Raw genomic sequence first — 16,279 nt, forward strand, 5'->3', positions numbered from 1 at the left:
TTGCTGTGTGGGTTGGGTGTTTACTTCTAGGGATCAGACTAGATGAGGATAGACAAGTGCTGCACCTCTGGTCCCAGCAGAATATCCAAATGGTTACTAAACACAGTATCTTTTAATAAATTATAGTGAGCTAAACCAAAGCGATTAGGTTCATCCAAGAACATCAGGATCATTTGCAAAAAGTAAAAAAAAGTTTTATGCAAAACAGGACAATGGGTGTGAATTGAAAAGATTCTGTAATACTTGAAGCCCTACTGGACACCTGGGCAGGTCAGATTTGGGGTGAAGAAGCTGGGGAGGTAAGAATTTTTTGAAAGAGATTCCACAGAATCATAGAATCATTTAGGTTGGAAAAGACCTTTAAGATCATCAAGTCCAACCGTAAGCCCATCACTGCCAAGTCCACCACTAAACCATGTCCCTGAGTGCCATGCCTACATGTCTTTTAAATACCCCCAGGGATGGTGACTCCACCACTTCCCTGGACAGCCTGTTCCAGTGCTTGACAACCCTTTCGGTGAAGAAATTGTTCCTAACATCCAATCTAAACCTCCTCTGGTGCAATTTGAGGCCATTTCCTCTTGTCCTATCGCTTGTTACTTGGGAGAAGAGACCGATCCCCACCTGGCTACAAGCTCCTTTCAGGCAGTTGCAGAGAGCGATAGGTCTCCCTTCACCCTCCTTTACTCCAGACTAAACAACCCCAGTTCCCTCAGCTGCTCCTCATAAGACTCGTGCTCCAGGCCCCTCACCAGCTTCGTTGCCCTTCTCTGGACACACTCCAGCCCCTCAAGGTCTGTCTTGTCATGAGGGGCCCAAACCTGAACACAGTACTCGAGCTGTGACCTCATCAGTGCCGAGTACAAGGGGACGATCACTGCCCTGCTCCTGCTGGCCACACTATTTCTGATACAGGCCAGGATGCTGTTGGCCTTCTTGGCCACCTGGGCACACTGCTGGCTCACGTTCAGCCAGCTGTTGACCAACACCCCCAATATTCCTTTCAATTGCTCTTATCCCCACAGACACCATTAGCGCGAGGATCCTGAGTGTCATTATTCCCATTTTCCAAGCAGAGAACCAAAGCACCACGTAACGTCACAGACCAGTGGCAGAAGACACCTCCGACTCTAACTCCTACTTTCTTTTTCCAGGACAGAGGATCTGCTGTCCCTAGGAAGAACATCCACCAGTGTCATATTTACAAACAGCAACTGTGTATTTACCAAGTTAGGAGGTGAATTGCCAAGGAATGTAAAAATCTTGCCCTAAAGAGATCATAATTTCTGTAGGTGGAGAGCCCAGACAGGTTTGGGGATTTCAGAACAAACATATGCAAATGTATTTACTGATCACAATTAGCTATGGTGAGCTCGTGGCACAGAATGAGAGCTGATAAAGTTTAATGGAGGAAGGATGGGAAAATGCTGTGTTGGACATATGACAGCAATCCAGGGAGAAATAAGATTTTAAAAAGTCAAAAGAGATGAACAGGAATGACTCTGCATTAACTCTAAACCATAGCCATTCTAATAGCTAAAAAATAAAAATAAAATAAAATCACATTGTGAGAGAGCTTGGCTACCATCAAGTGCTCAGTAACAGCAGAAAAGTACATGGTATGAAATCTTACTAAATTACATGGTATGAAAACACTCACACCATGTATATATCACTGGAGAATAAACAGGGTTATCGTTCCACTAGTGGTCCTTTCAGTACTACAGCTCACAGGCATTTATGTCAGAAATTGTTCTGACATGGACAGTGGCTATTTATGGTGCAAGAATATACATGCTCCTGAAGCTTCCAGCTTTGGCAGAACAGGAGCACAGAGGGCTTCTAAAACCTTGGCAATCCATCTTCATTAACTGCGCCGTTCAGGATAATCTTAGGAGTCTGCTTGTTGGCCTCAGATTCTTCAGCCATACACTCTGGAGGCTCTAGCTCACAGGACCTTCTCCGATAGACAACCCTTGAGATTAGGGTTATCAAAAACATTTCCATGATGAGGAGCTGCTGGGTCATATCTGCCAAAAAAACCCGGGAGGCAAAGAAAAGCCCCCAAAAGGGGGAAATGACTATCAGACACAAAATGAATACCTGGGTTATCAATTTTCATCTGTGCAAAAGGAACAAGCTTTACCATCCTGTCCCCATAACGGAGCGTCTCTCACACTTGGCAATAAAATCAGTCACAGAATTACAGTATTGCCCATCAATAAGCATGCAATAAGTTATGCATCCAAAATGCAAGAGATTTAACAGTAACTATGCACATTGGTTTATTTTCTTCTCATTTCTGATTCCAACTCTTCTCATTATCAAGTTTGTCTCTGCAGCTACGACAGCTATGAAACTCTTGTTATTGTTTGTTAAGTAAAAGCTGAGATTCTGCAAAAGCTACATGATCCCAGGAAATTAGTATTTTGGGAAAACACCAGATATTGCAGTTAGCAACACTGAGCTGGCACCTTTGTAAGTAAATGAAGAAGATCTTTCCCAGAAGAACTTACATGCTCCTCTCGCTGAAGAGGAGAGTGGTGGAGCACAGGGAATGATTCTTTGCATGGCCAAGATGTTGATAATAGCTGCCTGCAAGTGGTTCAGGATGAGAATAAACTGCACCAAAAAGAGAAAACAGATGCCTCAGCTACCAGAAAAAGTTTTATAGTTCACACAACAATTCTGCTTTCGTAACAGACCCTCTTTTGCCTCATTCCTCCTTTCTTGCTCTCCCTCTCCTCCCATCTACGAGCAGGCTGCCTGCCATTCTGCAGAATTCATCTTTAGCTCAGGATGATATTGCTCTGAATGTGAGTATCATATCAAACCTCTGCTTGGAAAGTCTTTCTTCTCTGCCCTTCATTTGGTAGGTGCAATATATGCAGACCTCCCAGCTGGGATTTTAAACACTACTGAGCTCTGAATAATAGGTAATGATGTTTTAAAAACTTCCTGTTAATTTGACCTATGAGCTTACATTCTCCCTTAGTGGAGGAAGGACTCACAAAGAACGTTTTTTCTGTTGTCTCCTCTTTTTGCCACAGCAGGGAGATGCGGTGCTCCTCAAGTTATATGAGACTGGTTTCTTTGCCAGAAGGGATGAAGGACTCTTCGCAGCTTGGGTTCAGCAGCAATCACTTACGCATGATATTACCTGCTATTCGCTGAGCTAGGCCTTTGCTGCCTCAGAGATATCAAAAGTGTCTCTCTAGCTGCTGGTGCAACTGTTTGAGTATAAACCCTCACATTAACAGAGTTTGCCATCCTAAACCTGGATTCACCCTAATGCAGCTTTGCAGGTGTGACTATCCTGTTTATTGCATTTATAAGTGCTTAATAATTTATTTAATAGAAACCTTAGCGCACCAGCCTTTCTACAGGAACTGTTCAAGAAGGATGCGTATCCAAGGGTTCTGCTGTACTCTCTTCAGGTTGATGTGGAAGAGGGTGGCCCGGTCCCTGGGCTTTTTTAGTCTAACCTATCTGGTTCTGTTCCTTACTATTTAATGATTCCCAGTCAGTATTTTCATTATTACCTAACTCTGAAGTGCAGAATGGCCAAGAAAAATCTTGTCAAAGAAGAACATTGCGATATGCTGAAACAGTTTGAACAATAGCCACCCACACAGTGCTCCACATCCTCTCCTAGTCTGTAAAAGTACACACCAGCATTTTAAGATTGTGTTTCAGGATACTGCATCTACAAAGCTTCCTTCAGGCCCCGCAGAAGGTGCTGTTTTGATTTCAATTGCCTAAAGATAAATGGATTTTACGCAGCTTTCACATCTCCAGCACTCCTGAGAGACCAGAGGTAAATTGGCTCAAGCTGAAACTGAACAGCAGCCAAGGAGAGTGCTTCAAAGGGATGCAGCTTTAATCAGGTAAAAATATGCCTTTGCACAGGGAAAAAAAAAGTACTGTAACTTTTCAACAAAGAACCAAGAACCAGAGAGACGGTGTTATATTAGCCATTAAGAGCAATTCTTATCAGAAATATTAAACTTCTCACCTGATAAAGAGCAAACTTTGGGATGATCTTCTTACAGTTAAGGAGAGTCCTAACTTGTTGAAACATGATTGCAACTGGCCACAGAGCAATAATGGTGAGGACACCAACAAAGCAGTTAATCCATATTGCAGCTCCTTTGGGAGATAACTAAGAAGCAGATCAAACAAGCGTACCTACAAAACTTTACACTGCATTTTACTATTTCCAGGAAGAAGTTGTGAACTGGATGATGCAGATGTTAAAATGCTTGTTTTTATCTCCGTGAAAGCTGATGGCAGCAGCAGCTGCTGGGGTTTGCATGGGGAAACTGCACAGTACCAACTAGAGTGTTAGCACAGTGCTCTCACCCAGCAGGCAGGGACGTGTAAATCTGTTCATCCTGGGAAGGTAACAAGTGACACGACCCCTCAATCCGACCCCAGCAGCACGTGGGAATGCTCAGCAGCTCATGAGAGCATATTCAGCATGACATCTCAGAGGTGTCATTTATTTTATACCGTAAAACAACAAAAAAATGTATTACTTTCAATCCGAGTTATCCAAGAGGTGCAAAATTATTAGCAGATACAGACTTCTCCATCATCTTGCAGCTTACATGGTACAAAGCAGAAGTACAGTGCTATCTTTTCTACTTTGCACAGATATAAAAATCACAGTGATTTGCAGAAAAAACATAGAATTAGGCTTCTTGTTTAGATGCCAGTACATACACTTGTTTCTTAAGGCTGTATCTTACAAAACACAGGGCCAGTACATCCCACAGGGCAACTTGCAGTCCCGCTATATTCTAATCATACAAGCTGGGAAACATATTGGAGCATAATCTGATGCCCAACCCACCCTGATGCCCAGTTTCTGTCCAAGGGAAGCCAGAAAATGGAGAGTCTGGGGGAAGGCAGAAATTATATGTTTCAGGGTCTCAAAAGAATACAGTAAGGACTTGGAAGTGCTCCCACATTTCACAGTTTAGCTATAGGCTAAAATACTAACATCAAGCCTAAAACCTATGGATTTTGTGGACCAGGTCTGATTAAAATATTTACTTACATTGTAAAGGGTGTAATTGCCATTAGTCCAAAGCACTATTGATAAAAACATGAGCACGGGTCGAAGGAAAGCAAACTGAAAGGTGCCCAGCTTGAGCCAAAAGAGAGTTCGTCTGGAGAAAAAAAAAAAAAAAAAAAAAAAAAATCACGTAGGCCAAAATCTTATTAGCAACCTCGATAACAATTTTTGCATACCGTCAGCTGCAAAACTTTCCCACTCCTATAGCATGCGGCTAAAATCCGGGGAGGAACAGCTTCAAGATAAGAAAATCCTTCCAAGAATTACCCAGTGTTTATTTAGTAAAGTCTCTACAAACATAGTACTTTTCTTGTTCTGCAGCAATTGCATACTAGCCAAAGCTGGGCAAAACGTGATGTCTTTCTCTGCCCTGAAGCTAACCAGAAAGCCAGTAGCAGCATAACCGGTTTCTGAACAATAATGCCACTTTCTCTTGCCTTGTTCCCTTACTATTTCAGTTCTCTGATGAAATTGGACAATTCAGCCTTTCTGTTCAGACACTTCCTAGTCCTGTGGCAGATCAAGAAAGGGAATCATACAGACCTACGTGAAAGGACTGACAGTTTTTCAGTGCATCAGGAATACTACCACATAAGCATCTGGTTTTGCTCCTCTGTATTCTAACAGAAGAAAGGAACTATCTTTCACTTGGCAAACTCCACAAGGCCAGCAGGACAGCTCAGGATTTCCTCACTTCTGTCAGTATAAACTGGATCCAGAACACAGCCCATACACAGTAACCTGGCCAGCCAGCATTAAAGGCCACCAGGAAAGGGGCAGATGCACTTTCTAACAGAGGGCATGAAAGCTGACTGACCTGAACTCTCCTTCAGCCTTCACAGGACAAGCTGTCACTGCTACGTCTGGCTCACATTTTAGTCTATTAATGTGTATTATTTCCCATACTGTCGATGTTGTCTTCATCATAGTTCCTTGGACCCTTGAGACTGCCATCAGAGATGCCTCAGCAGACAACAGGCTGCCATTTAGTATGCTACAGGATATAGCCATGAACGAGTAATTATAGGAATTGCTCAATGAATATAACTAATAACCACAGGATTATGAGTGGCACAAACATATATGGAAAGGCCTGCAACTGCCCAGGATTTAGTGTGTGTGCCTTTTCACAGATTTATTATTCCTAAAGGGCTTTAAAGAATAATATGACAAACAGCACAGTCACTGCAACACCCCAAGTTGTTTCCCTTGTCAATGCAGGTCTATCTTTCTTGACCATCAGACCTCTTCTGTCACACCTCTCCCCTCTGTATGGCTTGTTACTTTGCCTCATCTGTCTACTGTAGCTTGTTAGTTTTCTCAGAAATTCTCAATAGTATATGGTTTTTTAAAAGAATGAATCCCTCCCTTGGAGTAGCTCCCTGTTTCCCCATAAGATACCTACGCGAGGAATATGAGACTGACCTTTCTCTGGTATAGCTTGCTCATATTTCAAAAAAATTGTACCCTGTAATGGGAAAAGGCTAGAAGTCAGAGGCAGAGACAGCAGATGGGATTCCCAGTGCTACAGACACTGGAGAAGGAGCCCTAAGCCCTCTGTAAAGCCAAAAGCTTTTTTTTTTTGAACAGGCAGCTGTCCTTCCCCCCAGCAGTAGTAGGCAATATCTAGCTCCTGAAAGGAGTTAATATTAGCTAGTATCATTCTGTGTAAGCTGTCACCGGACTGACCAACAGGACCGCATAGTAGAGGATCCTCTCCCAAGCTCCCAGCTACCACAACGTATATAGAGGGTGACAGAGACAGAAAGAAAAACAAATATACTGCTGACACGTCAGATCTATAGCACAGCTCTGTCCCACAGCATTTCTTCAGCTCTGACTGCTGAAATTAGCCTGAACCAATGCCCATGAAAATTAGTCGGAGTCATTATCGGTAGTTGCTGATTTTACATCACTGTATTACATCCATTTTTGGAGGTACATTTTTTGGTTTGTTTACTACTTATTCTTCTCGGTGCCCCCTCCATGTAAATAACTAGTGTTATTCCATTAAAATAAAATGATGGAAACAAGACTTTAAATTCCAATACCGAATGAGGCAGTTTAAGGAAGAATTATTACAATAAAAAATAAGAATGTTTTTGCAAATGCATCACAAACTGCTATGCTGCGTTCTGCTTGCCGCTTTCATTTAACCAGACCATAAAGTCCCTAAGGACCCTCTGACACTGATGTCTGGGCCCTCATAGAAAACTCTCTGTCTTGCACATTCAATCCGTCAGCTTTTGCTCTGAGAGAAACATTCTCATACTCTTTGCTAGTAGGAAAGCCCTGGGAAATACATGAGGCTTCCAGGCTCTGGAGCAGCGTGTAAATGACAGGGTGACACTAGCCAGAGGAGGAGCCCCACCAGACAGTGTTCAAAGGAGGCAGAGTTTATGTTACAGTATACACCCTCCCATCAGTGCAGCTCTCCATCCTCACCCCGCTTCTCAAAGATGCATTAATACTAAGTTTAGTAGAAGAAAATATTTGCTTTTGCCTCACCAGACAATGCCATTTCATTGAGATCAAAGCTTTCCAGGAATTACAGCTATTTTTTTGTTCTAAAAATTCTTTTAATCTGAAGTGGTTTTAAAGTCAAAATTAGAATGAAACATTTCAATTTCATCGAAGTAAGAGAAATTTTCTTTCAAGACAGCCTCAATTTGACAATTCTGCTTGTGAAAAGTACCCAATTTGGAGACATTTGTTCCCTTCTGGAACAAAAAGAAACTGAAATCTCAATTACTAGGTTTTCTACGGTAGAAATTCCTCCTCCCACACACCACTGCTTACTACAGAAATGGTTTCTTGGAAGAGAATGGGATTAGTTGGGGAGATGCCGCAGTGCACAACATTACTATGAGTGGGAACACTGCACTGGGTTAAACTGAGAGAGCTCATACTCTCGACTCTTATGCAAAATTCTGCACTATAAAAATGAAATAAATCAGTGGTGGTGTACAGCCCTGAAGCGATGGCACTGTTTAAGAGAGACAGCTTGAGACTGACTTTCGGGAAGCGGGGAGGGCCTTTGCTGTAAGCTTGGCCTTGCCAAGTTGGCTGAATCCCAGCAGCCGTTTTGCAGCTGGGAAAACTTAAAGGACAACTCACCTAGTGATGCGCACACGAGGGAGGCAAAGGCAGCAGCAGCAGCAGGGACCGGTGCTGATCTTGAAGTGACCATTTTCAAAACGCTTGAGGAGCAGCTTTTGACCTCCGCACTCTTTAATCATCATCATCAGGAACTTGTGGATAACTATGGCAAAAAATCTAGGAGAGGAAGAAAATGCCAGCTTGAACGTGCCTGCGCAGGCCAGTGCTGCCTTCTGTCCAGGGTTTTTACAGCTTGCGCTTTGCAATCAACAAAAATTCTAGCACTAGCTGTAAAAAAACTTCTGCTTTCCATCACCTTGGAGGACCAGAACTGCCCTAACCTCACTGAAAGAGGAATAAACTGAGGCACAGAGCAGCTGTGAAATTTCCTAAAGCTGCACTGGTGGCTGGTTGGCAGAGTCAGTATTAAAGCACAGGTTTTTCTGGCCCAAGTCCTTACAGCCATATTTTTCCATCAGTTATCTAGTCCTGACTGGTCCAAACTCTTTAGAACAAGTCCTCTTCCTCCTCTAAAATAAAAAACAATCCAGCAAACATGGCTAGGTTCATGTATATATATATATATATATATATAGCTATCATCAAATGTGTGGCCCAGTCAGGGTGCAGTTCCTCTGCAGCCAAAGCTGATCCCCACCTCTCCCTCCTTCACCGCCTGCACATTCTCAACCCTTCCCAGGAACTAGATCATGCAACCGCCCTCTCCTGCCTGTCCCTAACTGATTTAGGGAACGGCTTCACTGAAATTCAACCTCACCAAATAAAAGAGGTCCTCTTCAGCTGCACTGCCTCCTTGAAGGAGCTTGCTGTGTAGCTGGAGACTGAGTGGTAGTAGCTGCAAGTGAGGGGACAGGAACCTGCAGCTTGGGCAAGGGAGGAGGGGGGGATTCAGACAGGCTTGAAGTGCCACAGGACTAGATTCTTGGAAGTTGCTGGCAATCTGCACTCCCTGCACAAATTGCTGCATGCTCCCTGCTACTGTGTTTTCCCTCCTTTTTTACTCTACTCTCTTAGTAAATGCTGTGTGACGTCGGGTGAGGCTATTCATGAGAGTCTGTGACACTGTCCTGCAGTGGGTTCCAAAATCATCCCAAAATCAACTGCGGAGTGCCTAAGGCCACAGCATTCCCCCACCTGGCTCTGCCTACCAGGGCTGCGCCATCATCTCCAGAAAGCAAGGACCACATTTCTCCCTTCTTCTCTGTGCATGTCAGAGCTGTCATGCTCATACAGAAAGTGCTTTTATCAGGAGAACTGTGGAACATTTTTACATTGATATACTCATCGGAGGTTCACTTGCCACCATTAATAACAGACCTCCATGGCTCATCATTAGTAAAAGCGCAGTGAAGAAGTCACAGGTCAGAATCTCATTCCACATGACACGCAGAGAGAGGAAAGAAAGAGTACTGCTTCAAAGCTACTGTCAATCCGAGGGATCAATTACATGCGAGTCACAGATCTTTCATACTGAGGTTCCCACACTAGGGGACTGTAGCACTGGGAACTGCTTCAGCATTTTCCACCTCCCAGAAAAGAGCTGCCAAGAGATTTCAACTCAAACCAAAAATTACTAAATTGTTAAATTTACAAAATGACTGTGTTTACCAAGAGCAGCAGATGTTTAAAGGGAAGAAATTCAGGGTTTGGGGCAACGTCTAGAAACAAGCAGGATACTCACACTGCTGCTGTGAAATCTGTAAACATTGTTGAGCGAGGAATCCACATGCCAATGCATGAAGTAGTAGCAATCACCTACAGAGAAAGGGAGGAGGGTTGTACCAAGGGCAGAGATAAAGCTGGTTCATGTGGATTTTCAGAGAGACCCTACTTTCAGTTTCATCACTTTTCCATGGTAACTTACTGGAGCTGCAGCATTAATCCAAATTATGACTGATCTTTTGAAGGAGGGAATTCTCCTGTAGATGTAGACCGCTTCCTCTATAAACACCAGATTGGCAATTAGTGTCATCAGAGTCAAGACTGCAAAGAGAAATCTCCCTGGTAGGTCAAGGCCTGCAGAGAGAGAAAAGAAAACGGACAGTTCTGATTTATTTCGTAAGCATTCCAAACATTTAATGTAAAGACACCATCTCTGAGGGGCTTCTTAGCTCTATTTCTGCAATGACTTGCACTCATCCTTAGCTACATAGACAGACCACTGACTTCACAGGACGATTCAAATACTTAGGTTCATGACTAAATCTTTCCAGGATCCACAGACAGCATATGGGAAGAATATGCCTCCATGTTCTCAAAGCATTATGCAAAAGTCCCCTTCTGAAAGGTGGAGTTCCAGGACAAATGTCCTTACATGGATGTAAATATGTAACAGAATATAAATAAATACATGATGTAAATAAATAAACACATATTCTGGGAACTTTTTTCAGGCAGACAACAAGCAAAAATGTATTTACTCAGTATTAGTACTTTGCTTTCACTGTATGTTCATAGGCATGTTTGTGCTTAACTTCCTTGGGCACGCAAACATTTCAGAGGCTCGGTGGAAGTTTCTGAGGCACAGGAACAATGTGAGGATAAGCCCCTGATGTATCTACCCTGAAATGACACTTGATGCCTTCGCCAAATTCTTTTTTACTTCTCCCCTAATGCTGGGTGCGGTTATCAACATTTACCCACGGCTGATGGGTTTCACTCTCCGTTGACACCGGGTGTGGGTATCAACTTTTACCCACGGCTGATGGCTGGGGTGTATTTTCTCCCAAGAAAGCTGCTTCTGGGGACAGAGGAGAGCACTGCTGTGGAGCCACGCTTAATTTAGGACAAGTTCACGCTCACCTCCGGTACCAACTCCAGCCTACCTTTAAAGGCACACCAAGCAGCGCCTTGCAAAGCTCAGCCTTTGCCTCAGCTTCTTGAACCCGCTTCAGAAGACCCCAACCCTTCCAGACCACCTCTCCGGGGCCATCTCCCCATCTCAGATCTCCTCACGGAGGGGGGGAAGCCCTGAGACCCGGCCGGCGAGCAGCCGGGCTGGCGGGCAACCCCCCTTCCTCTCCGCCGCCATCTCCCTCACGCCTCCCTCCCTCGCCTCAGCCCTGCCGGGCTGCCGCACTTACTCTGGAGAAGCTCCCGCGAGTAGGGCGGCTGGCCGGAGCCGCAGGACTCCGGGTGGAGGGTCCCGTTCGCCTCACCCTCCATGGCGGCCAGACCGCCGGCTCCCCGCCGCGGTGTGGCCGGTAGCACCGAGGCGGCGGCGGCGGCGGCGGGACGGGGGAGAAGGGGGAGACGGGGGGGGGGGGGGTGTCGGTGCCCGCCCGCTGGTCCCTAACGAGGGCGGGAGTCCGCGGTGCGGGGTCCGGCAGCTCGGGGCTCGGCTGAGGGGACGGTTTAATAATTAGCCCGGGAACCGGGGCCGGGCGGGCAGCGGGCAGGGCCCGGTCTCCGCGCTGTCCTGCCTCTTGGCGCCCAGCGGGGCCCGGGCACCGGCGGGTCGGTCTCTGTGGAAGTGCTTGTGTGGAAAGCAGCGAGCTCCCCGGTCCCCCCAGCCCCGTCCCCTTCCTTCACAGGCCCGGGGTGTGAGGGAACGTGCGGTCGGGTCTCCACAGGAGCGCGGGCTGCCAGCCGAGGAGGGGGGGGCTAGATTCCCCGGCGCCATGTCAGCCTTCAGCCCGACCCATTTAGGGCACTGTGTGAGGGGCTCTGCGGAGGAGGAAGGTTGCTTGGTCAGTGTAGGAGGCATTCAAAGGACTTTCTGTGGAGTCCGCTGCCAAAGACTTGCCGACCATCTTGGCTGCCATGAGGTAAAAAGCTGCACTGTCTTCTGTCAGCGGCTGAAGGGGAACACCTCGAGGGGAGGAACGCACCGAGGGACTCCCTGCTTTCCCGCCTGTTCACCTGCTGTGGAAGGATCCTTTGGGCAGCCTGAGCCTTTCCAGGAAAAGGGAATGAGTAACGGAATCGTAGAACCGTTTAGGTTGGAGGAGACCTTTAAGAGCATCAAGTCCAACCACCAACTCAACACCACCATGCCCACTAATCGTGTCCTGAAGTGCCACATTTACGCATTTTTTGAACGCCTCCAGGGATGGTGACTCCACCGCTTCCCTGGGCAGCCTGTTCCAACGCCTGACAACCCCTTCAGTAAAGAACTTGTTCCTAATATCCAATCTAAACCTCCCCTGGTGCAACTGGAGGCTGTTTCCTCTCGTCCTAAATGATGGAGTTTGGTGACCCACCGAGTTTTTCTGGGTGGTCAGACTGAAAGCTGGCTGCGAGAAGCAGCAGAGGGATGGTTACAGCAGGTGACAGGCTGTATCAATAAACGCAGTGTTCAGGGGGAGGGGGACAGCCCAAACTACCTGTGCGATGATGAGCTATTGCCACTTAGGAAAAAAAGATCTTGGGGCCACAGTGGATAGTCCTCAGAAATGCCAGGTGAGGAATCGGCATGGGAGAAAAATGCAAAGGAATGCCAGGAATTAGTGGATAAAGAACGGAAGACACGGAACAGCTGAAATACATAGGGAGGTCTCCCTTCATCAAGGTTTACTGATCCAGAAGAAACGGTTGCTGGTAGAGGGGGAGATAGCCCTAATACACCATGCAGTTTCTACCCAGTTTGCTTGACTTTTTATCAAACTGTTTGAAGGTGATCACATATTCCAAAATGTGACTGAAAGCTCAAGTAAGGATTTGCTGAGATGGAAAGATGGCCCAAGGCCTTTGAAGGTTCTTCCTGTGCAGAGACAACAGGATTCCCATCTGCTGCTATTTTGGTTGCCAGCTCCTTGTATTCCCTGAAAGCTAAAAATAAAAATCCCTTTCCTGTGAATCCCTTTTTTGAATGAGGCAGGTTTTTCAATTGCTTTTGTTGAAGAAATTCACAGGTTAGGTATAGGAGGTATATCCGTTTCTTCCAGATGAGTAAACAGACTTCCAAATAGAAAACAAGCTGGAATGACATTTCAGGAATTTTGCCTGTATCTTTCTGCAGCTGGGCAGCAGAAGACGTGCTGGATGGAGAATGCTCTGGGCAGCCCGTGAAGACTGGGCAGATACCGCTATTCTAACAGCCAGTCACTGCCGCATTCCTCCCGGTGAAACTGTAAAGCCTCCTCTTCACCTTCATGGTGAATTCATGGCAATTTTACCGTATTTAAAAGAAACCCAGAGTCTGCTTTGACTTAAGAATTCCTTGAAGAACCCACAGAGTAATAACTTTGGAATTGACAGTCTTTTTTTCAGTCATTCAGCAATACCAGCTTGGAGCAAACACTGCAGCATACACTGGAAATGGTGTTAGAGAATTTCCTGTCTCAAACCCATAGAAAATTAACATGAAAATTGACATGAAGAAGAATATCTGGTGTGCCAGAAGCTTTACATCTGTGCTTTAGGAGGAAAGCTTAGACAAAGACTCTTATCAGTAGAGAAGCAATAAAAGAGAAAAGAGAGAGGCTTTCATTAAATCTGAAGGTAACAAGTTTGATTTTTTCTCACTCCCAAAGTAGCAAATCAGTTTCTGGCAGTCAATATAGGGGAGAAATACAAAGAGGCAGAATCAAACTATTATTTTTGTAATATATTGTTACACTTTCATCCAGATGCAAGTAATTATTTGCCTTGTCTTACCTTTTTAAAGTAACTTACGAGCAATTGGATGTGGCAGTAGAACAACAGAAAGGAAATTCACAGTACTTCATAGTAGAACAAAGAGCTGAAAGAACCTTATAAAATTAGGACCCCAAATTGGTGGTAAGGGGGGGTAGCCAACAATCAGCATCCTGAAGGAGAATAGGGGCAGGTAGTGCATTTTCTCTGCCATTGCTGTGATAAAGTATACGTATGTGATTGCAGAGCTTTTCAGCAATGGAAGAAGTTTTTCCCCAAAGGAGTGTTGATGAGCGGTAAGACAAATATGTCTTAAGGACCAAGTAAATGCCACTTTGTGAGCATCTCATATGTGTCCAAGGGCACTGATGGGCGAAGACAAACCTCACAGATCTTCAGCATCAAAAAGAATAAATTAGGATTAAGAAGTTCTTTGCCTAGGGTGAATTTCTGTAGATTCTTCCTTCCCAGTCTTGATTCATAAACCCCAACTTCTAGAGGAGGGCTGTCAAGAATTTTGAGAAGTTTTTGTGTCAAAAATGCCAGTTGATCTGAACTGATGCTTCTGCTAAGAGGGGTGATTTCTAAACGGTTTAGTGAAAGGAAACAATTTTTAAAATTTGGTTTATGTGGAAACATTTCAATTTGACATTTCCTGCGTGAACTGTTGTGCATCTGCTGTTCAAAGCAAATTTTGAAATCTGAAACATTTTGAAACTAAAAAATTAAAAAATAAAGGTGATGGAAATCAAAATGCGATGTTTCAAAATGAGGAAATTACGCACAGAATTGATTTGTTTATTGTTTGTTTATAGAAGTTTCTGCTTTTCGGCTTAATTCAGGACACCAGACCTTAAGAAAAGCTAAGGACCTCTTTATGGAAAAGGATAAAAAAAAAAGCTAAGGACCACTTTATGGAATAGGGTATGGAGAGTCAAGACAACTAACTATGCTTGAGGTCATGTTTTACAGCTGTTTCCCAGAGGGGAAAGCAGGAATCTCTTTAGAAGTTACTGATGTTATTCTGACTGGGAGACGGCATCTCAGACACACTGCCGTTAGTGTCTAAGTCTGCTTTTTCCACAACAGTCAGGTGCTGGGCAAGACAGATCATGCATTTCTTCCCACAGGTCGTAACATGACAGAAATGTTTTTTGCTCCTTCTGTATTGTTATTACAGGGAAGGGAAAAAAAACAAATGCAAACCAGAACATGCAGACACAACAGTAGAACTGTAATATAATAATGTAGTAATATAGTAAAAAACTAAATCAGAACACCCTCCAAAACTAGAGGTATGTTGTTTTGTGTAGCAAGCAGACCACCCGCTAGCAAGCAAGCAGAAAAGAGGATACATGTATGAATGCAAAAAGTTGTCAGCATGGGTTTTAGTCACCATAGCAGTGAGACTGCCTGTGCCAATAGCCTGGGCACGGGCGAAATCCTGGACTGTCTACCTACAAAATCAGTGCTACAGCCTGAAACTGTACTTTTTGCCTTTATACAGACACAGCTTGTGAAATTCTGAAGCTCAGCTTGCAAGCAGCATTACAAGTAAAGGCTGGGGAGCTTAGGTTGTGTGTTTATATGATCTGTTTCTTCTTCCTCCAAAATGAACCTTATTTCTGCCTGGACATGCACTCCTGAGTTTTTTTTTTCCTGTAACTATTTAATAGAAATTAGATTAAGAAAGTAACAGTCAGAAAAAGAATGTTGTTTTCAGTTTGGTGTTATTTGAAAGCTACCTCAATTCTAAAGCTCTCCCTACATGCATGGGAAATCCATGGTTTTAAAAACATAGTGAAAAGCCATAGGCAATGTCTGAATTTGCACTGAGCTGTGAAGATGAAGGAAGAGCACAAACATCCTGCAAAAGACATTCAATTACTTATTTTTGTTCTGCAGTTCATACACAAACAGAGCCAACAGGAGTAGTGAAGAGATTTCGGTAGAGAAGCAAGGCTGGAGCACAGTTTGGCTGGAAAGGAAAAGCAAAACCCTTCAAACAAACATTAGGCGCTCATTTGCAATAGCTGAAAGATACATCCTCTGCGGGTGAAAGCTGGAAGTTAGGCTTCAGACAAATACCAAAACAGGGCAGGAATAGCTGGATGGTATGAGATGTTATGAAATAATACACGGGGCACAGTAAACCAGGAAAAAAAAAACCCAAACAATGAAACTGTTAGCAAGAGTCAGAGACTGCGTGGCTGTCTCTAGCACATCTCCCTTTCTTTGTGCAAATGGGGTTGGTACCCCAGATCCGTGTGTGTGTTGGACAAATGTGCTCCAGACATAGAACTGCTAAGCCAGGCGCAGCAATTCTTTGGAGACAGGGGGTGTCCATCCCCTCGAGGACATACAAACCTTGCTAAAATATTTGTGGTTCTGCAGAACAGAAAAAAATAACCTGAAACACTCGGGCTGCCAGAGGGAAGGGGACATCGGAGAAAGCTGTAAGGTCCTTCCCAAGGGTATGGCCACGTTTTGTGTTTTCCAGTA

At 44.5% G+C, this 16,279-nt stretch overlaps 1 protein-coding gene across 1 annotated transcript; it reads right to left on the reverse strand.

Moving 5' to 3' along the window:
* Positions 1–1,204: 1,204 nt before the first annotated feature.
* LOC126053208 (organic solute transporter subunit alpha-like) lies at positions 1,205–11,382 on the reverse strand. The gene is made up of 8 exons (XM_049835077.1): positions 11,284–11,382; positions 10,065–10,216; positions 9,882–9,955; positions 8,198–8,356; positions 5,063–5,174; positions 4,016–4,162; positions 2,517–2,622; positions 1,205–2,030 (listed from the first exon to the last, which is right to left on the reverse strand). The coding sequence occupies exons 1-8, from the start codon at positions 11,363–11,365 to the stop codon at positions 1,843–1,845; spliced, it is 1,020 nt and encodes a 339-aa protein (XP_049691034.1). The 5' UTR covers positions 11,366–11,382; the 3' UTR covers positions 1,205–1,842.
* Positions 11,383–16,279: the final 4,897 nt, after the last annotated feature.

Source organism: Accipiter gentilis, chromosome 32 (genome assembly GCF_929443795.1).
Source record: "Accipiter gentilis chromosome 32, bAccGen1.1, whole genome shotgun sequence".
NCBI lineage: Eukaryota > Metazoa > Chordata > Aves > Accipitriformes > Accipitridae > Astur > Astur gentilis.

What these genes read in the sequence shown, in the direction of transcription:
- LOC126053208 (XM_049835077.1), bottom strand. Translation starts at nt 11,365, where the DNA reads ATGGAGGGTGAGGCGAACGGGACCCTCCACCCGGAGTCCTGCGGCTCC. An exon ending in CTCGCGGGAGCTTCTCCAGA is followed by an intron (nt 10,217 to 11,283) that starts GTAAGTGCGGCA and finishes CTCTCTCTGCAG; the next exon opens with GCCTTGACCTACCAGGGAGA. An exon ending in GCAATTACACCCTTTACAAT is followed by an intron (nt 4,163 to 5,062) that starts GTAAGTAAATAT and finishes TCTGCTTCTTAG; the next exon opens with TTATCTCCCAAAGGAGCTGC.